General features: G+C 39.6%; 1 protein-coding gene across 1 annotated transcript in view; it reads right to left on the reverse strand.

Moving 5' to 3' along the window:
- The window catches only part of LOC104387612 (ADAMTS-like protein 1), a gene marked incomplete at its 3' end in the record, with an annotated part of 71,308 nt that extends 54,146 nt beyond the window's left edge, over nt 1–17,162 (reverse strand). The window contains exon 1 of the mRNA XM_009996387.1: nt 17,106–17,162. Coding sequence (XP_009994689.1) covers nt 17,106–17,162 — 57 coding nt within the window. The remainder of the gene's footprint in view (nt 1–17,105) is intronic.
- Nucleotides 17,163–18,646: the final 1,484 nt, after the last annotated feature.

Consider the following 18,646-nt stretch of genomic DNA (forward strand, 5'->3'; position numbering starts at 1 on the left):
AATAAAAAAAAAAAAAAAAAAAAAAAAAAAAAAAAAAAAAAAAGATTGCAATGGTTTAGGACTGTAAACAGTTTCAATAGGAGCTGGGAATGTTTAGTTTGACAAAGAGGAGGCTCAGGGGAGACCTCATCAGTCTTTACAACTACATGAAAAGTCATTGTAGAGAGGTTGGTGCTGGTCTCTTCCCACAGGTAATTAGCAACAGAACAAGAGGGAAGGGCTTCAAGCTGCAACAGGGGAGGTTTAGACTGGAGATTAGGAAGAAATTTTTCACAGAGAGAGTGAGTGTTTGGACACTGGAATAGGCTGTCCAGGGAGGTGGTTGAGTCACGATTCCTGGATGTGTTTAAGGGCTGTTTGGATGTGGTGTTGGTAGATCTGGTTTAGGGGAGAATTTTATGGAGTAGGGATGATGATTGGACTCTGTCACTGTTTGACTCAGGTCCGACAACACCGCTCTCGATCCCCTGCCTCTCCCACCCGGGTAGGGAAGGAGAGAGAAAGAGAAAAAGAGGAAAATTCGCTTCATCCTGGCTCAAACCAGGACAGACTCAGTGATGCCAGGGGTCTTTTCCAACGTGAATAGTTCTATGATTCTATGATACTGAATTTTTCACACATAACCTTGATCCTAAACTGACCAGTCTGTGTCTATAGAACAAAGAACTATGTCTGGCATGCTAGGATATTAAATGTGTGCTCATTGGGAGTTTATCAGGGTAAGAGGTTAACTATTCAGTACACTTTATGAGGCCAGGAATACATTGTCTATGCAAACCATTAACAGTGATAGAATTTTCCAATATGGAAACCATTTACTCCTATAAAATTCTGCAAAAGGGTTACAGTTCACCCACTACCATCATCTGTGATGCTGAATAAACAGCCAGGCATAAGATTAGCTGAAGTGAAAGCCTATGTCTTTTATTATCTGCGTCTACTCTCAGCTCCATAATAAAGCTCACACTGAACTCTTTCCTCCTGAATCCAGAAAACCCCTAATCTGTTTGTTGTACACATTCACACCCTCTGACAGTCATTAGCTTCACATATCTGAAGGGTGAAAAGATTGCCAGTGTTGTTCCCATGGTCCTGTGGGACTCTTCTTGCCCCGAAATGAGTAATTAATTAGCTCATGGACCAGTACTTAGCCTACTCAGGTTGACAGTGTAATTGTATTGTTATATTCCTTCCAAAAGCATGATACAACTCTGAGATACACTGGCACAACAAATTGGTGGTAACTAAAAGAAAGCTGATTGTGTTAAGTAAGCTTAGACTGTATGCCAAATTGGCAAACTTCAATACAGATATTGTTTAAGGAAAATAAAAATGGTGTCCACCTATCTTCTCTTCTTTTCCTTTCATTATTGCTTTTACCAAGGTAGAGTCCAAACCTGACATTGAAGAATGAGTCAGTCTGTTTGGGTAAAATGGGTTAAAAAAGAAAGGATTTCCCTCTCTGCAAACACACCAAATAAGGTTATTTCTTCTGAAAGGAAGAGCTCAGTGACTAGCAAGGTCAGGTGCAGGGCCAGCACAGAGTAACACACCAGAGTGTATACCCAGTCACAGCTCCCTAGGATTTCACTATGGTTGCCTGCTGCATCCCTCATGCTGCTGCTCACAGACCCTAAAGGACGTGAGTGCACCTTTTTTTAAAGCAGAGTATTTTAAAAGGTAAATACACAAATGACACTTAAGTAGAGTTTAATATGTTTGGCCTTCTGACACACAGAAGACCTGTCTTTTTGGAAGACCTTTATGACATGGTCCAAATCAGGCTGTGTTAAAATGAAAAGTACATCAAATTAAAAGGATCCAGGAGCAGGATGTTAAAAGTGAGGCTGATTTTTTGTTTTTGTTTTGTTTGTTTGTTTGTTTGTTTTTTAATAAATCAAATAACACTTACGAATGTTATTAATAATAACACTTATGAATGAAATGGAAGCTATACCAAGCAGGCAGCAGGCAAGCTTTCTTAAAATAGTTCTGCCGAAGCACCTTTACTCTTATCTTGCTATGCTGTCTTAAGCATTTTTGCCAAGTGGAGGTTGCCAGCTAAGGCAAATAAAAGGATTATTCTATGCTGTGGCCAGCCTCCATTTTCAATTTGCTTAATGGTGCACAGTTTGAAAAGGTATTTTAAACACATGTAGCACTTAATTTTGCAGAATGGCTTTTGGAAGATAATTTAGATGGGTGATTGAAACAGCTTTTTGATGCTGTAATATTTTGTTTGGTAATTTTCTTTTGAATATACTGATGGGAAAAAAAGGTAAATTAGTCTGTGAGACATGATACTGGATCCACTTAATGAATGTATAACAATTATTTTACACATTTAGTTTACCTTACCTTTATTAAAATGCAAAAGGATTTATTTTCAACAAAATAATTGCAAGACTAAATGGAAAAATTAAAGTAACATATGTTATCAAATTCTGACTATGACCAGATATGAGCCATCCTCTAGATGCAATCCCATTAACATGTGAAATAAGAGGAGTGACATGCCAATTTACTGAGGTTATTTCATCTGACTGCTTTCTGAACAGTATTTTTTATAAAATGAAAATGTGTGCTTACACTTTGAACCTACAGAAAAGAAAATATGTGTCTGTGCTTTTAATTTACAAGGAATCAAATATCTTCAAACTGCAAATGGGTGCTTTTCCAGATAATTCGCTACTCCTTGAAAGTCCAAAGATATAATTGAAAAGGGTTGCAAAGTAAAGTCACATGACCTAAGTACTCTTACCTCATCACAAAATATAAGCATCAGCACAGCTAGACATTCTGAGGGTCTACATATTTCTGAAATAAATTGCACTCCCACCCAGAGGACAGCCATGTGCCTGCTATTTGCATGCCAAGATTTATTATAAGACCTATATATTCCCAGAAAGCATGTGATCTCAAGCTGGAACAGGTTCCAAGTTTTCTTTTAACAAGTGGAATAAACATAATTCATTTCAGCTCCATCTATGTTTAATGTTAAAAACGTAGAGTGGTTTTCCCGTGAACCACACTGTTAAGACTGAGCTTGAAATTCTAGAAATTACTAAAAAGCCATTTTAAATCTGAATATTATCTATTGCAGGTCTATTGCAACTTCAAAGGATATGTAACAACAGCTACAGTTCAGCAGATTTTTCAAAAGTAGCTTATACTACTAAATAAGCATCTTACAAAAGGAACTAAAATGAAAATCCTACATTATAATACTCATGATGACCATCAAGAACATTACAGTGTTCTGCAGCACAAGAACTCCAACTCTACACCTTTAAAGCCCTACATTTTCTGCCAATTGCAAATGGAAAAAAAAAAAAAAAAGCTGCATGCAGTAAAGTGGCCATCACATAAAACTTCATTTAAGTAGCCTACTTAGAAAAGGTCTTGGCCAGAAGGGCCCTAAGTTGGTGCTTCTCGATAAGCAAGTGTATGCCAAAGTAACATAATACAGTCATCAAGGCTTACTATGTCCTGCTGCTGATATCAGACAACCTTCCCTCCCCCTTCTGTCCATTCTAGGTGGTTCTCATCCTGAGCCTCCCAGGAAACACCCACTGCTTCATCCACACAAAACTAACAATGTCTTGACACCTATAGCATCAATGGCAGAAAGATCACCTGCAAGAAATTTTCCTATTCATGATCTACACAAAACAAAGAAGTCTGCTAGTAGTAATCAAAATATATGCTCTTTACCCCTCATTACCCTAATACACACTTAACCTGAGGGTGATCTTGCACCTACCACTGAAGAGAACAGCTCCAGAAGAAATGGACATGAGGGCTTCCAGAGTTTTCCAATGAGAAAAAGAAGGAATGCCTTGTGCTTTTAGACAACAAAGAAGGATCACATGTACAAAATTAAATCAGTATCAGTGGATAGGGCATTCAGGTGAAGATGCTTCTAAAAGTTAAAAAAAAAAAAAAAAAAAAGCTTTAAACTAAAAGCTGAACAAAGGACTTATAAACCATACTTACGTGACATAATCAAGTAAGACAAAAAGAGCTAGGAATCTGATTTATTTCCTTAAAAATATACACCTTCATTGTTTAGCAGTAATTTCTGAGTTAGTTAAAGAGTTGTCAGGCATTCATGTTATATTCATAGCATGAGATGAGTAACAGGTCTTTCCTATCATCACTGCTAACACATAGTGCACAAAAAGAATTTCAACTATCTAGAATAGTATGTGAAAAACACAACAAATTTCACACATCTTTAAATCACAACAGCTGCCTGGCCATCCAGGAGCTCTGTCCGTGATGACAGAACCATGTTTCTTCTAAAAGCATGTGTGTACATGTGTGTGTGGGTGCATACAGGGAGAAACATGAAAAGTAGCAAGACCTTTTTTTCATATCCTGAGATATATGAAAGGAGTTCAGCCTTAAGAAAATAAATCTTAGTTGCAAAGTGGAACTGGATTTAAATTTTTTGGAACTTCTCTGTCCCTACAGAATCCAACTATTTGTCAGTGTTAGACAGAAAAAAGTGCCTATAAATCACTGATCACATTGTTTAATTGCTACATAGTTTTTGAGGGTTCCAGTATTCCTCCTCATTCAGTAAAACACTGCTAAAGGCATATTTTTCAAGTGCCTCATGTGTTCCCTAGATTAAGCAGTAACATAGATAATGAAAAATGCCGTTAACCACTTGCTGGATTAAGGCACTGATACAGACTTTAACCCACAGTTACTTCCCAGATGATATTAACCGCTGGGTTTGGTTAAGAAATTTAAACCATCTGGTTCTTATGGTATCCCTACTGTTCAGGGGTATGATGAACTGTCAGTGACAATATGCAAGGCTCCTCTGAGGCCATTTCCTAACCTTGTCTTTTGCTACTGTGAAAATAATATTAGGGACAAAAACCCAATGTTTTTCACAGTTATCTATATGATCTTTCTGCCTTTTCCAGCTACATCCAACCACATTTCTATATAAATTTTTGCCAAGCCATACATTCTCCCACTTTGAGTAATCCTTGATCATCCTTTAATGTCTCTTTGTCACTGAGGTCGAATATATATATAACACAGTACTGAAATGTTGTCTGTAGTGAACATGGAAGAATCTACTCTCAATGTTTATCTAGGTGTGTGAAGGCAGGAGTCAAGACCAGTGACATAATTTTTTAAGAAACATATATTTCAAAGCTTCAACCAGTGTAAATATATTGTTTATAAGATTCATTTGCACAATGTTGTGTATCTTTGTTGCATCCCATCCAAGGTAACAGCTGAATTAAAGCTCAGATGGGAAACTGCTTGGAAATCTCTGGCTTTTGAAGGAAGACTAGGCAGAACAAAATCACAGTCAGTTGAATTAATATTTTTAATTAGTTCTTGAAACTTTTCAGAGTGATTATCTTGGAAACACTGTAAGTAAAATATTCTGTTATGTCCAGTCTGCAATGCATAAAAATAGTGTTTAATGTATCTACGCAGAGATTTGCACATCCTTTTAAACAATACTGTATGACTCAAGCACATCCACACTTCCAGAATAATTGTACCATACCAAGAAATGTAAATTTAATAAGCACAAGGCTTACTAAACTAAGCCTTATGCTTGTGAGGAGTATAATTCCCTGGAAGAAGTAGGATTCCCAATGATAATAGTTCTTCTCCAGTTTCAAGCAGATTCCATGCACCTCATGAAAACAGAGGTCCCCCCAGCCAGCTTCAGCAATACATCCAAGGATTTAATGGGAATGAAAGTTGATTTATTTATTTTCCCAAAGGGTCTGCTTAAGGGTCAGGATGAGGGAACACTGTTCAGCTGGTGTGGTAAATAGCTTGTCTGCCCATTATTTTGACTGTATCCCATGTAAAGATGAAGAGAAGATTTCAGCCACTAGACCTGCCACCTGGCTACCCTCCAGAAGGACCACACAAACCAGAAAAACCTTTGTACTTGGCATTCTTACCAAAGTAATAGGAGTCTTACTCTCACAGAAGTTAAAAGAAGATGAAGAGAGAAAATGCCCACTTGCTTCAGGCTTCCACAGTCCTGGAAATTTACTGAGGAATTTTTACCTCCTTTGCACTTGCAAGACCAGGCAAAAGGCCTGCAAGGGGATCAAGAAAGTATTTCCTATGGAAAACCCCTGGCACAGGGAACCCTTGATCTGAGTGACTCCATGCCCCACAGAAGGCACTGGCACAGAAGCACACATGTAAGGGTATGTACTGTACTTTGGGTAATCACTTCATTCTCAGTGCATGATACTAGTGCAGATAAACAGGCAGGATTTATTTTTTCATTTCAGCCTCTTAAAAAGGAATGAACAAAAAATTCCAAATCTCCTTCTGGGTAGTTTTTAATTTACTCTTTCTTCAAGATCAAAATCATCATTTACTTAGAAAAAACACCTTGATGAGAAGGAGACAAGAGGAGATCTCACTGGGATCCTCTTGCTGTTTTTCTACACTTATTCTGCTTATTCACAGACAAGGGGAAGAGCAAGGGGAGAACAATTTTTCTTTACCCTGAAGGAAGACGCCTGACAGACATACAGCTAGTTCAGTTTCCAGGGACACAAGTAGAAATTTCCTGTGGTAGTCCTTTTCAGTGTTGTGCTCCTTTTTGTCTTCTTTCACTTTTAGTAGCACAGTCATGTAAGGTAGGCTTATTGCTAAGGGAACAAAAAAAGGGAAATTGTGGCAACTTTTCCTTTTGCACAGGAAAGCAAAGGTTCATCAACGGGGAAATAACTCCTCTCTTTGTAGTTATATATGATTGAGTATGATTATTGCACAAGTAGTAAGGACAAACTGAACTATGTCATCCAGAAACAGGAATGCATATAGTGTTGTACACATTTGCACACTGTGACAGTCATTAACTTCACAAATCAAGGGCTCTCTGATAGCCCCATGGAATTCTTCCTGCCCTGGAGCATGCCATATAGCTGTATACATGCAGTCCTTTAAAATTTACAATAAGGCATACAAAGCTTTTACAACAAAATCAGGAAGAAATTATAAACAGCCATCTCAGGACTTTAGGAGCTAAACACCCATTCCCAAACCTGGACTGGACGTTGTATCCCAAGAGAAACGTGCCAAACGTGAGCTCATTTATTCTCCTAAAAGGGCAGCAGCCAGCTGGGGGAGGGTTGCTGGCAGAGGATGGAGCTGACACCATATCACTTTAACACGCTGCATGCTGCGCTCCCTATAATATTTTATAACAATGCCTTATAAAACTCAGATCAGTCCTATCTCTCACTCCACTTACACATATGAAAATATACACCAGCAGAGCAATGTGAATACAAGAGCTTTTTTTCTTACTCTCACAGACACAAGTTACAACACCCTGTTGCATTTAAATCCTGCTGTGCTGGTGTAAACACCAGGCATGGGTGATCCAATACAGAGCAGGTCCAAGCTGGCTCAGCCTCAGATTTGTCGCCTAATTGACTCAGAAGGGTTTTCAAGGTTAGGACTGGTTCAGATACAGAATGGGTGAAATCACTTTCCAGAATTCGGAACCCACCCAAGAGCATGGGTTCAAAAGTGCATCTTGCACTTGGAAACTTCATGACTGCCTTCCACGTAGCAAGAACTGTGGGTGGAGGAAGAGCCCACAGAGGCACACAGAAAGTAAAAGAGAGAAAAACTGAAATTTTTGGCTGTGACAAGGCCTGTTGCATGCCAAGTGTTCTCTAAGTGGAGAGATGAGAAAGCTGTGTGTTGGCTGGGCTGTGTGTGCCAGCTTCAAGGAAAAGTGGCCAACATGCAGCTAATACTTCCAGCTCCACAGGTTAACCACCATCTCCCCCAAAGGGACAGGGTAATACACTGAAGAAGTGTTAAGTAGCTACTTTCTCTTGATTTAGTAAACTCATCTTAAGCTTCAGATATGCACCCAGCTTAAATATCTGCACAGGTCACAACATCAAACAATGAGTCTTCTGTGCACTAAACCCCATGGGACTGGATTTAGAACCTCCAATTCTGAAAGTCTTTGTTGGAAGACCTTCACACATCAGCATTGATTTTAACAAACTTGTCAATCCTAGGATGGCTCAGCCACCTCTGGAGTGGGTCACAGCATTAAGACAAGGTGCCAGAGCCTGCAACAGGAACATGATTCTCTCTGGTCAGGAGGCATTTCAGAGAAGGGAGGAGAGCTCTGCAAAGATTTGTGTAATTTCAGATAAACACTTGACATCATGAAGTTTATTCAAAATAAATTAAGCCTTCTGTTCTTCTGAAGGTCTGCCATCTTCCTCAGTTACCTCATGGAGCTTTGTATGTGTTTATTTTAACAACAAGGGGCCACATAAAGGGTTGAAACATTAAACCTCAGTGGAAGGGAAATATTTATGTAAAAAAATAGGAGAGAAAGAGAGAGAAACAGAGGAAGAGAGAAAGGGAGTGAAGAAGGAAGGAAGAAAAGGCAATGAAAGGAAGAGGTAGAAGTAAAGCAAGAAAAAAATAATGAAGAAAGCTCAAGATCCCATGCCACAACAAAAAATCATGCTTGTGGGACCCTTAGGAATGAACTATACACCTTAGAGTTTATCTGAAATATTTATTCCTGCTTAATCACAAAGTAATTGATCTCAAATTAATGAATAAGTTTATTGAAAGCAAAATACACTCAATTGTTGAAAGTTTGCACTACCAAGGTGGTGGAGTTTTCTAGGTGTACCAGATTTTATTTTGATTACTTTACATCAAATTACAAAGATGAAAGGACCTAAACACTGTCAGAATATAAGATGCTGCTACTTTCATGCTGCCCTCTAATATCACATATAGTTAAAATATTTGTATTTCTATTGCTCTCACCAAATAAAAGACACACCCACACTTTGGAGCCAGGATGCTGCACAGAAAGATTATGCATTCTTCTCTATGCCAGCCTTCAATTCTGGTAAGATGTGATAACTCACTCCCACTTGCCCTGGTCCCCACCAGTACTGATCAGTGGCTGATCCCATCAGAGAAATTAATAACTGCCAGAGCTCGGATTAGTAGAGTCTCACAACCCAAGCTATGGCAGCTCAGTTTTTTGGTTTCAGAGATTTCTGTTGAATTACTTCACTCCCCCTTCAGCAAATTATTATCTTTCATCTTTATAACGTGGCCCTGGTAGACCCCTAATGCAAGCTAAATGCAAGCAATCTAGGAGGTTCTTAGATTGCAAGGATGATAACTTACTTTTCCAATTAATGGAGGAACCAACAACGAGAGGTGCTGTGCTGGATCTTCTCCTCACCAACAAGGAAGGGCTGCTGAGGGATGTTAAGCTCAAGGGCAGTCTAGGTTGTAGTGACCATGAAATGATGGAATTCAAGATCCTCGAGGCAGCACAAAGGGCTCACAGCAAGCTTATTGCCCTTGGCTTCAGAAAGGCAGATTTCAGCCTCTTCAGGGATATGCTAAAGAGACTGTCCTGGGATACCATCCTGGAGGGTAGAGGAAAAAAGAACATAGCCCCTATTTTTAAAAAGGGGGAAAAAGAAAGACCCAGGGAACTGCAGGACAGTCAGTCTCACCTCTCTGTCCGGCAAAGTCATGGAGCAGATCCTCCTGGAAAGTCTGCTAAGGCACATGAAAAATAAAGAGGCGACTGGTGACAGCCAACATGGCTTCACTAAGGGCAAGTCATGCCTGACCAATCCGGTGGCCTTTTGCAACAAGGCTACAGGGATGGTGGGTGGTGGCAGAGCAACTGACATCGTCTACCTGGATTTGTGCAAGGTGTTTGACACTGTCCCACATGACATCCTGGTCTCCAAACTGACAAGGGATGGATTTGACAGATGAACCACTCAGTGGATAAGAGATTGGCTGGATAGCTACACCCAGAGAGTTGTGGTCAATGGCTCAATGTCCAAATGGAGGCAGGTGATGAGTGGTGTCCCTCAGGGGTCAGTATTGGGACCAGGGCTGCTTAATATCTTTGTTGGAGACATGGACAGTGGGATTGGGTGGGCCAATGCCAACCTCATGAAATTCAACCGGGCCAAGTGTAAGGTCCTTTCCCTGGGTCACCACAACCCCAGGCACAAATATAGGCTCAGGGCAGAATGGCTAGAGAGCAGTCCTGAGGAGAAGGACTTGGGGGTGGTAGTGGATGAGAAGCTCGACATGAGCCACCAGTGTGTGCTGGAGCCCAGAGAGCCAGTTGTGTCCTGGGCTGCATCAAAAGAAGTGTGGCCAGCAGGGCAAGAGAGGTGATTCTGCCCCTTTGCTCTGCTCTGGTGAGACCCCACCTGGAGTATTGTGTACAGTTCTGGAGCCCTCAGCACAGGAAAGATATAGACCTGTTGGGAGAGGGTCCAGAGAAGGGCCACCAAGATGATCAAAGGCCTGGAGCACCTCTGCTATGAAGACAGGCTGAGAGGTTTGGGGCTGTTCAGCCTAGAGAAGAGAAGGCTCAGAGAAGACCTTATAGCGGCCTTCCAGTACTTGAAGGGGGCCTACAGGAAAGCTGGGGAGAGGCTTTTCATCAGAGAAGATAATGATAGGTCAAGGGGTAATGGTATAAATGGAGAGAGGGAAGATTTAGATTAGATATTACGAAGAAATTCCTCACTGTGAGGGTGGTGAGGAACTGGAATGGGTTACCGAAAGAGGTTGTTGATGTCCCATTCCTGGAGGTTTTTAAGACGAAGTTGGACAAGCTTTTGTGCAACCTGGTCTAGTGGTATGGTTCCCTGCTCACAGCAGGAGGTTGGAACTTGCTGATCTTTAAGGTCCTTTCCAACCTTAATGATTCTATGATTAAGACACATTGGTGGTACCACAGTAATTAAAAAATCTCCCACTCTCTTTTTTAAAAGTTTCAGGAACTATGAAAAGACCATATCCAAAACATACATACAATCATAATACATCCAGATACCAAAATAAAAAAAGAAAAGACAGCCCTGGGCTTGGCCACAAGGGCAGTTATGTTTGTCCTCAGCAACAGATGCTTTTAACAGTCCTGGTTGAAAGAAATATAGGGATTTTAAAAAGCCAGCAAGGAAACAAACAAACAAATAAATAAATAATCTGCCAGTCTTAAGCCAGCAGCAGAACAGTAGAAGACCTTATTGCTTCCTTTACTCCCTTTCATTTCTGGGTCTGTTGATATAGCACAGGATCAGAACAATACACTAGCAAACTTCAAACGGGGACTGAGATTATATCCAACAAAGCTAGAAGGGGAAATTCATACATTACAGTACATTCATATGGAAACAAAATGAGTTATATTTATTTTACGGGACAGTTTGAATTTATTATAAGTTGCATATAATTTCCTGTCTCATTTCTTGAGCACTCTTGGAATTTATTTCAGGATGTCTTACATTATCACACCCCTCTCCCCTCCTCCACCCTGACACCATCTCTGTTGAACTTCTCTACAAGAAGTTCCTGAAAGGTAGCAATCCCAGGGCAACTGCTAAAGGGCTGAAACTTTGGAAGAAATGCCATAAAGACAGCTAAGATGAAAATGGAAACAATGTGAAAAGGAATGTACCGTAGAATCAGTGAACACACCACTTATTTCTCTATACAACTAGAAGAAGGACTGCTCCTATAAACAGTGTTGAAATAATTCACAGGTGGCAAAACTATTAAGATTTCTACATGTGTTTGCCTTGAAACCAGATTACATCTTGTAAGTACATACACAGCTTCCCCACATCTCCCTCTTCCTCCTCCCCCATCACCTGTCTATATATTGCCTTCCAGTTTCACCACAACTTTAGCCACTTTCATAAGAAATTTGAAAAAGCTGGGTCTTGCAGCAGAAAGAAAAACCAAAAATGCCCATATGTGAAATTAAATTAAAATCAGGGTACTTAAAGGGAGGGAAAAAAGAAAAAAAAACCTGGAAATGCATCTGAAATTAGTAATCTCTGGTGTGGAACATGTCACTGAAGCAGAGAAGAGGTCCTAGCCTACAGCAGTCTTCAATGTGCACACTCAGAATCAGGCTATAGCAGACCCAAAACAACCAGCAAAGTAGTTCTGCTGAAAATAAGATAAATTGACCACTCAGGTTTCACAATAAAATGTTACAGATCAGTGCTTTTGTGAAGTATTATAATTGCTGCTGCATGATGTCTAAATACTCATGTAAAAGCTCAAAATAAAAACAGTTATTAAATGAAAAGACTTCAGCATAAAATCTAAGCAGCTGGAATTTAATATAGCTCTATTTAAGTCAACAGAGGCAAATCAATTTATATAGATGACAAACTTGCTTTCAAATCTCAGGTGACACCATGCTTAGGAACTATTATACTTGTATTGAAATTTAGCATCCTGAGAGTGGTGTTTGACATTTCAAAAATGAAGAGCAAAAACTTTACAGGTGGATGACCCCATCCAATTGTGGGAGAACCTTCAACAGAGACTCTTTGTCCCTTTTGCATAAAGGAAAATTTTGGCTGATGAAAAAATAGGTCATAAGATGTACAGCGAGTTTTAGCATGCACCACAGCAAATGTCAGACCAGTGATGAAATGTTTTACATTCCCTGAGATAGAAAGATATCTAAATTACAAGATTGCACTAAGTATTTACTATTATTGGCCTGTGTTCAACATGGCACAGTGCTAAGCAGAGAAGATTTTTCATCACTCCATGAAATGTATGTCTCTCATTTACTTTCCCCATTTTGCCTGAACATACATTTAAGGGCTAGGAGATAAGACATGGAATATCCAAAGCAGGTCAGCTATCTGTTAAGACAAGCCTACTGTCTCACCTGCTGTTATGGAAAGACGGACATGCCAGAAGCAGAAGACAGCCATTCTTGTACATCAGTTAGCAGTAAGTTATGATTTATACCAGAGTATGATACTCTGATGGAATTCAACATTTCATGTCACCTTTTGACTAGTTACTGTCCACCACATATGAATACTTCTTTCATAACTGTGCTTGGCTTGATCTGGAACAAGTAATTTCTTTCTCCTTTTCCTGCTCTCCATCCTGATACCACAGCATCTGATGATGTGTTTTCACTGTTTTTTCACTACCTTCAGATTTTTAATTGTTTCTATAAAGAAATCAGTATTCTACTTTCTTTCCTCACACAAGAGAACACATTTTTTTTTCATATAATTGCTACCCATACAGCTCTTCCTTTTCTTACATTGCTATGAAAAGCAACAGAAACAACAGTGCTGTTGGCAGATTTGACAAGACAACACTGTAACAGAAACCATGAGGTTATATTTGGATTGCTAACAACACAATTACAAGGGATTCAGTTTTTGTTTGCTTCAGTGAAAATTCAGTCATGTAGAGATTGATAGCCCTCTCCCAAATAATTATTTGTCTAGGCATGTGAACTAATCAGACATTACATTAACTCAAGAATCTTCTGAGCACATCAGTTTGTCCAGCTGACAGTTCCGTGACTACAGGTGACCATATTCCAATATTAAGACTGTCCACAGTGTTCAATTTCATAGTTTCTTTTATTATTCTTTGCCAGACCTATGAATCCAGTAAAAGTCCTTAAAACAAAACATGTTTAAATTTACTGAAACCAGTGAAGCAGGCCAATAGCTTAACAGCCTACATGAAGTACTGATTCCCATTCACTAAAGCCCAAAAGAAAAAAATTCCATTATACAACCTTATTTCAGGTCATGCAAGCCTTAGCACTTGGACAAAAAATAATAAATAAACAACATACTTAAAAAAAAAAAAGTCTGAAGGAAGAGGTCAATAAGTTCAAAACCAAAATTCTAAAGTAGGAAGAAAGTTATGAATATACATACTTTGTGACATCTAAACTTTCACATAAGAAATTGTTTTGTTTTACAGACATGAGACATTTGCAGTGCAGCAGCAGTAGCCACAAACCACAATGGTGACAAATGGTGGAATGGTGCAATGGATGCAACAGTGCATCTTTACCCAGCTGGTGTGATCAAATGCCAATCTGTACATATACATGAGTCAAAAATATTTTTGATCCTATACTGGAAAAAACCCTCTTTATACAGCTACAGCTCTAGAAACAGAGAAGCAGACGTATAACAGTAGGTAGACCTATCTACACATGAAAGGAAAAACTGTCAAGCTTTGCACATACAGATGTAAACAAGAAACATTATATTCATTCCACTGGCTAATTGTGCTTGTGGTCATCCAAGACAGATTAAGTTAGATAATAGAGGAATGTAATGCCAAAAAGCCTGGAAGGAATGGACTATTGTATTTGACTATTTTCCATGTAGAAATTAGCACAGAAAAGGAAAGAAATCCTGCAGGAAAACACATGTCCTTTATTACAGTTTCTAGTGTTACTTCTGTAAGTACCACAACAGCAACAAAGACAGCTAGAAAAAACTGCTGAAAAGCTGGAAACAACAAATGTAAATGTGATTAAATGCTGTTCTGACATGAAGGGATTAGACTTCAGGTTCAGATGAACACATGTCAATGTCTGGTTATGGTTTTGGCTGCACTTTCTTTGAGTTAGACAACTGTGATTTGCTGGTGTTAGGCTTTTATTTTAAAATATGGTAAATTTTCAGAACAGATTGCCCTCTTTCGTTTCTCTTAGAAGTGACATTATTAGAAGTTCATATTTCCTTAGCATGGAAAAGTTCACAGAGCAATGCAAAAAGGTCTCCAGATACCTGGTCTTGGTCTAGAAAGAGAGAAGCTGTCTTTCCAACTTACTTTCAGTCTGATACCACTTTTTTCAAGACACGCATCTAGTGTTGTCTCAGATTCCGAAAAGTATCTGTGACAGTAACTAACTCCCCTTTATGCCAGGAAACTGGATGAGTATGGAGCAAGTTCTAGGGCAGTTAATAAATAAATTACTAATCCCCACAGACCTCACTCAAGCACTGCTGAAATGCAAATTACTATAATTTCTTCTGAAGGATGAGAACCTTGAGCAACACCACTCCAGGTGGTCTGCCCTGAAGTAGATTGTATCTCCTGGCTAACTAGGGGAACAGAAAAGGTTGTTGCCAATACTGCCTGTGGGCTTGTTAATCCTCTAAACATCATGTGCACATGGGCTGTGCGTGTGTCTGGGCTATGCAGCCTCCTTACTGAGGCAAGGATGCTGAACAAATCTTCAGGTACTACTTTACAGTGTCTTACTGAAAATATAGGAACGTGATAAATTATAGTAAGACTAATCCTGTCAGCATTTGTTACCTAGTCTTAGTGCTCACACTATGCACTGCTGATGCTACTGGTGTGCTACATGACTAGGGGCTGCTTATGTTTCTCAATGTGGGCAAGAATAGGGTTTTAGAGAGATTTGAGATGAAACAAATCTGATTGAAGATTGTGAGCATCTTCAAACTCATTCAACCTACTTGACTAAAGGCTATTACCTATGAGGTTAATTGCCAGGTCACAGGCCTGATTCCATGTAGCTTTTTTTTCTCAAAAGAATCCATGAGGTCAGTACCACACCATGTGTGAACTCCTGCTGCAAAAAACTACAGTAGTAACATGTAAAAAGGTATCCTATAATTTTCTCTATCTCTATCCAAGCTATAAGTCAAATTCTTGCATGTTTACCTAATCTCCAGCTGAAATAAAGTGAGAGGTTTTCCTGAGTATGGAAGGAGCTAAAGAATGGCCCAATTTAAAAAAGAAAGTTAAGCTTAGTTCACATCACAATTCTTCAGGCACAAAGAGATTTGGTGGGAGGTGGTGGGGAAATCTGATGAGGCAGGGCAAGTAATACAAACTAGTATAGTATGGGATATAATGCATAATAGTTGGCAGCAGAATGTACTATTTATTTTCATAAATTAGGGACTGTGAATTTAATTCACAAGCAGTAGAGTGAAAGCACAAATGTTATGAGTATGAGCTTAACGTGGGGCGAAATGCTACAGTTCTTATACAGTTGGGTCCTATCTCCTCTTGATGTTCCATAAATTATTACTGCAGCATCAGTTTGTAACATATTCCAGTCTTCAGGTTATAAACTCTTCATTCTAATAAACAAAAAATAATTGTTGCTGATATTCTGGTGTTTCTTGTGAATTCAGTATTTAAAATGTAAAATAGACCTTTAAAGGAAATAAGACTTTAAAATCAGTCCAAATAGCATTCTTATATCTAGTGACTTGTTAGTATTTAGAGATTCTATATCCAACAAGCTTTTTTAAAAAAATCATAAAGTAATTTCTAATAACCATTTTAGATAGGGTTATCCCACTGTTCAAGTCCCCATGTGTTCAGATTATTTTACAATTATTACGATGGATTGTTTTATACTTATAAATAAGAAGATGCAGGCTGCTATAAAATCCACATTTTTTAAAAAATATTTTTTTTGCTATTAGAGTGACTACACTCAGTCAAAACATATACATATGCCAAGATGAAAATGGTATCTTAATGACAAAGTGCATCTTAATGTTCTTACTATAGATTTTCTGATAACAAACAGCAGCTTGTACTTCTGAAATTAAATATGAATTAAAATGTAATTTATTCTAAAGCAAACAGAAGAGTTAGAGCACTCAGCTGCAGAACATCCTATCAGGATAATTAAGTCAAGTATGTGAGAAAATCAGATACGAATGATCAGCTTTAGTGCCCTGAAGTACCAGATATCACATATCTTCCAAAACTTGGTATAAACTTGTCTCTGTAATGAGTCATAGTAGTAGTGAGAGCTCATTTAAGCTGGCTGCAGGAAAAAGTTCAGTACGTGCTGTACCTGGTTTCTCTGTATGTGCACAACAGAAAAGTTCTGTGTTTTTTTTTTTAGACAGGAGGAAAACTCCTGGAGTATGACAGCACAATACAGTTTGATGTAAATAGGGAAGAAACAGCTCTTCTCTAAATCCCAAGCAGTTAAATCACCATTCACATGCCATTTCTCTCCAAGTTTATAAAAATCATGCCAACATCAACTTGTTGGTTCTACCTGCAGCAACCCACCAGACCAAGGCTCCAAGCCTGCAGTATTTCAGGGAGGATAAGGTCTGTCTGCATTATTCGCTCAAAACGAACTCTCCAACTGCAGTCTTACAGATTAAAAGCATACCCACCCTCATATATGCACACGGACACAGTATCAGCTACAAGCTGCAGACTTGCAGGAAAGAAATGGCATTTACCAGGACGAGGGAAGCCAGAAGCAGGGTGCCAGCAGCGATCCAGCTGCAGCCCTCCATGGCGGGTCCGTGCTGGACCTGGGGTCGGACGCTGCAGGCTGCGAAGTGCTCGGCTGCCCGCTGTCACATGCAGGGCTGGTGCGAACCTTCAGCCCCGCTTCTCCGCCTCCATCAGCCCTGCTCGCGTTTCCTGAGCCAGGCGCGGGTGGGTGGGTTGGGGTGAGGGGCGCGGAAGCGCTCCCAGAGCCAGGGCGCAGCCGGTCCCCCTCCTGCTAGGCGGCCGTGCAGCACAACGAAGCCAAGGGGTCTGGGGAAAGCGTAACAGGGAAAGATAGAGAGAAAGAAAAAAAGAGAGAGGAGGAGGAGGAGGAGACAGAGGAGGAGAGAGGCATAATGGCATAGCTGAAGGGAGCGCTCTGCCTTCAGCTAGCCGTCCTCTAGGAGCTCTGCTCCACCGCTTGCCATGAGCTGTTCGCACTTCTTGCTAGGTCAGTAGCTCTCCTTCTGAGCGTGCATCGTCCCAGACAGGAGGGAAACTTAATCTGTGTCGATACCTAACATATGCCATAAAAGGCACCAATCAGAAAATAAGGAAATCCTCCAGGGAGAATGTATGTTTTACTGAAGTCCTGTATTGTCTCCAGAAAAATGCTCTCTGAAACCCTTTTACACCATTTGTGCAGCAATAAAATAGTCTCACTCTCCCACAATACTGTAAAGCAGGAATATTTCTCACAGAACTGAGTGATAGTCCTACTGTCAATACTTTTTTTCTTTTGGGGTGAAATTTGAAAACTATCCTCTTCTGCATTTGAAAGAAAGTGAGCTTAACAGGAGAAAGAATTTTGCATACAAGTTAAAGATCCACACATCTCAAGAGAGCCAGAAACTCTGCCTTTGAAGTACGAATTTAACAGATAGGAGTTTCAAGTGCTCTCACTGTTCAGGATTCTTTCAGCCTCCATGTCTGTGCTCTCGCATTGCCTGAAATTTCTAGCTCTTGGTATTAATTGTTTATTTTGTTCTTGTTGTTGGTTTGGTTTTGTGTGTGGGTTTGGGTTTTTTTTAATTTTCTTTTGTGTGTGTGTGTGTGTTTTTTGTTGTTGTTGTTGTTTGATTTTGTTTTACTTTTATTTTTGTTTTGTTTTGGTTGGTTGGCTTAGTTTTGCTTTGTTTTCTTGTTGGTTTTTTTTTTTTGGTGGGGATTTTTTTGGTTGGTTTTGGCTTTGTGGGTTTTTTGTTTGTTTGTATTTGGCGGGTTTTTTTATGTGTTTTTTTGTCTGTTCGATGGGGTTTTATCTGTCTATTTGTTATACTGGACATCGCTTGCAGTCTCAACATTATGGTGCTGCAGGGAATGCTACATCCAGATGTAGAAAGTCTTCCCTAAGTTCCTGACAGTGGTACCTAGTAAGCTCAGAACGTGAAGGAGACTAGTAGGATACACTTGTGTTGGGGCTGAAGAACAGTATGCTCGTAATAAGCCTGAAAAGTGACTGAAGTCAGAAACTAGTAGAAGGAAGGGAAAGCCTGCCAAGGGCACC

This window comes from Chaetura pelagica, unplaced genomic scaffold (assembly GCF_000747805.2).
Source record: "Chaetura pelagica isolate M959 unplaced genomic scaffold, ChaPel_1.0 scaffold444, whole genome shotgun sequence".
Taxonomy (NCBI): Eukaryota; Metazoa; Chordata; class Aves; order Apodiformes; family Apodidae; genus Chaetura; species Chaetura pelagica.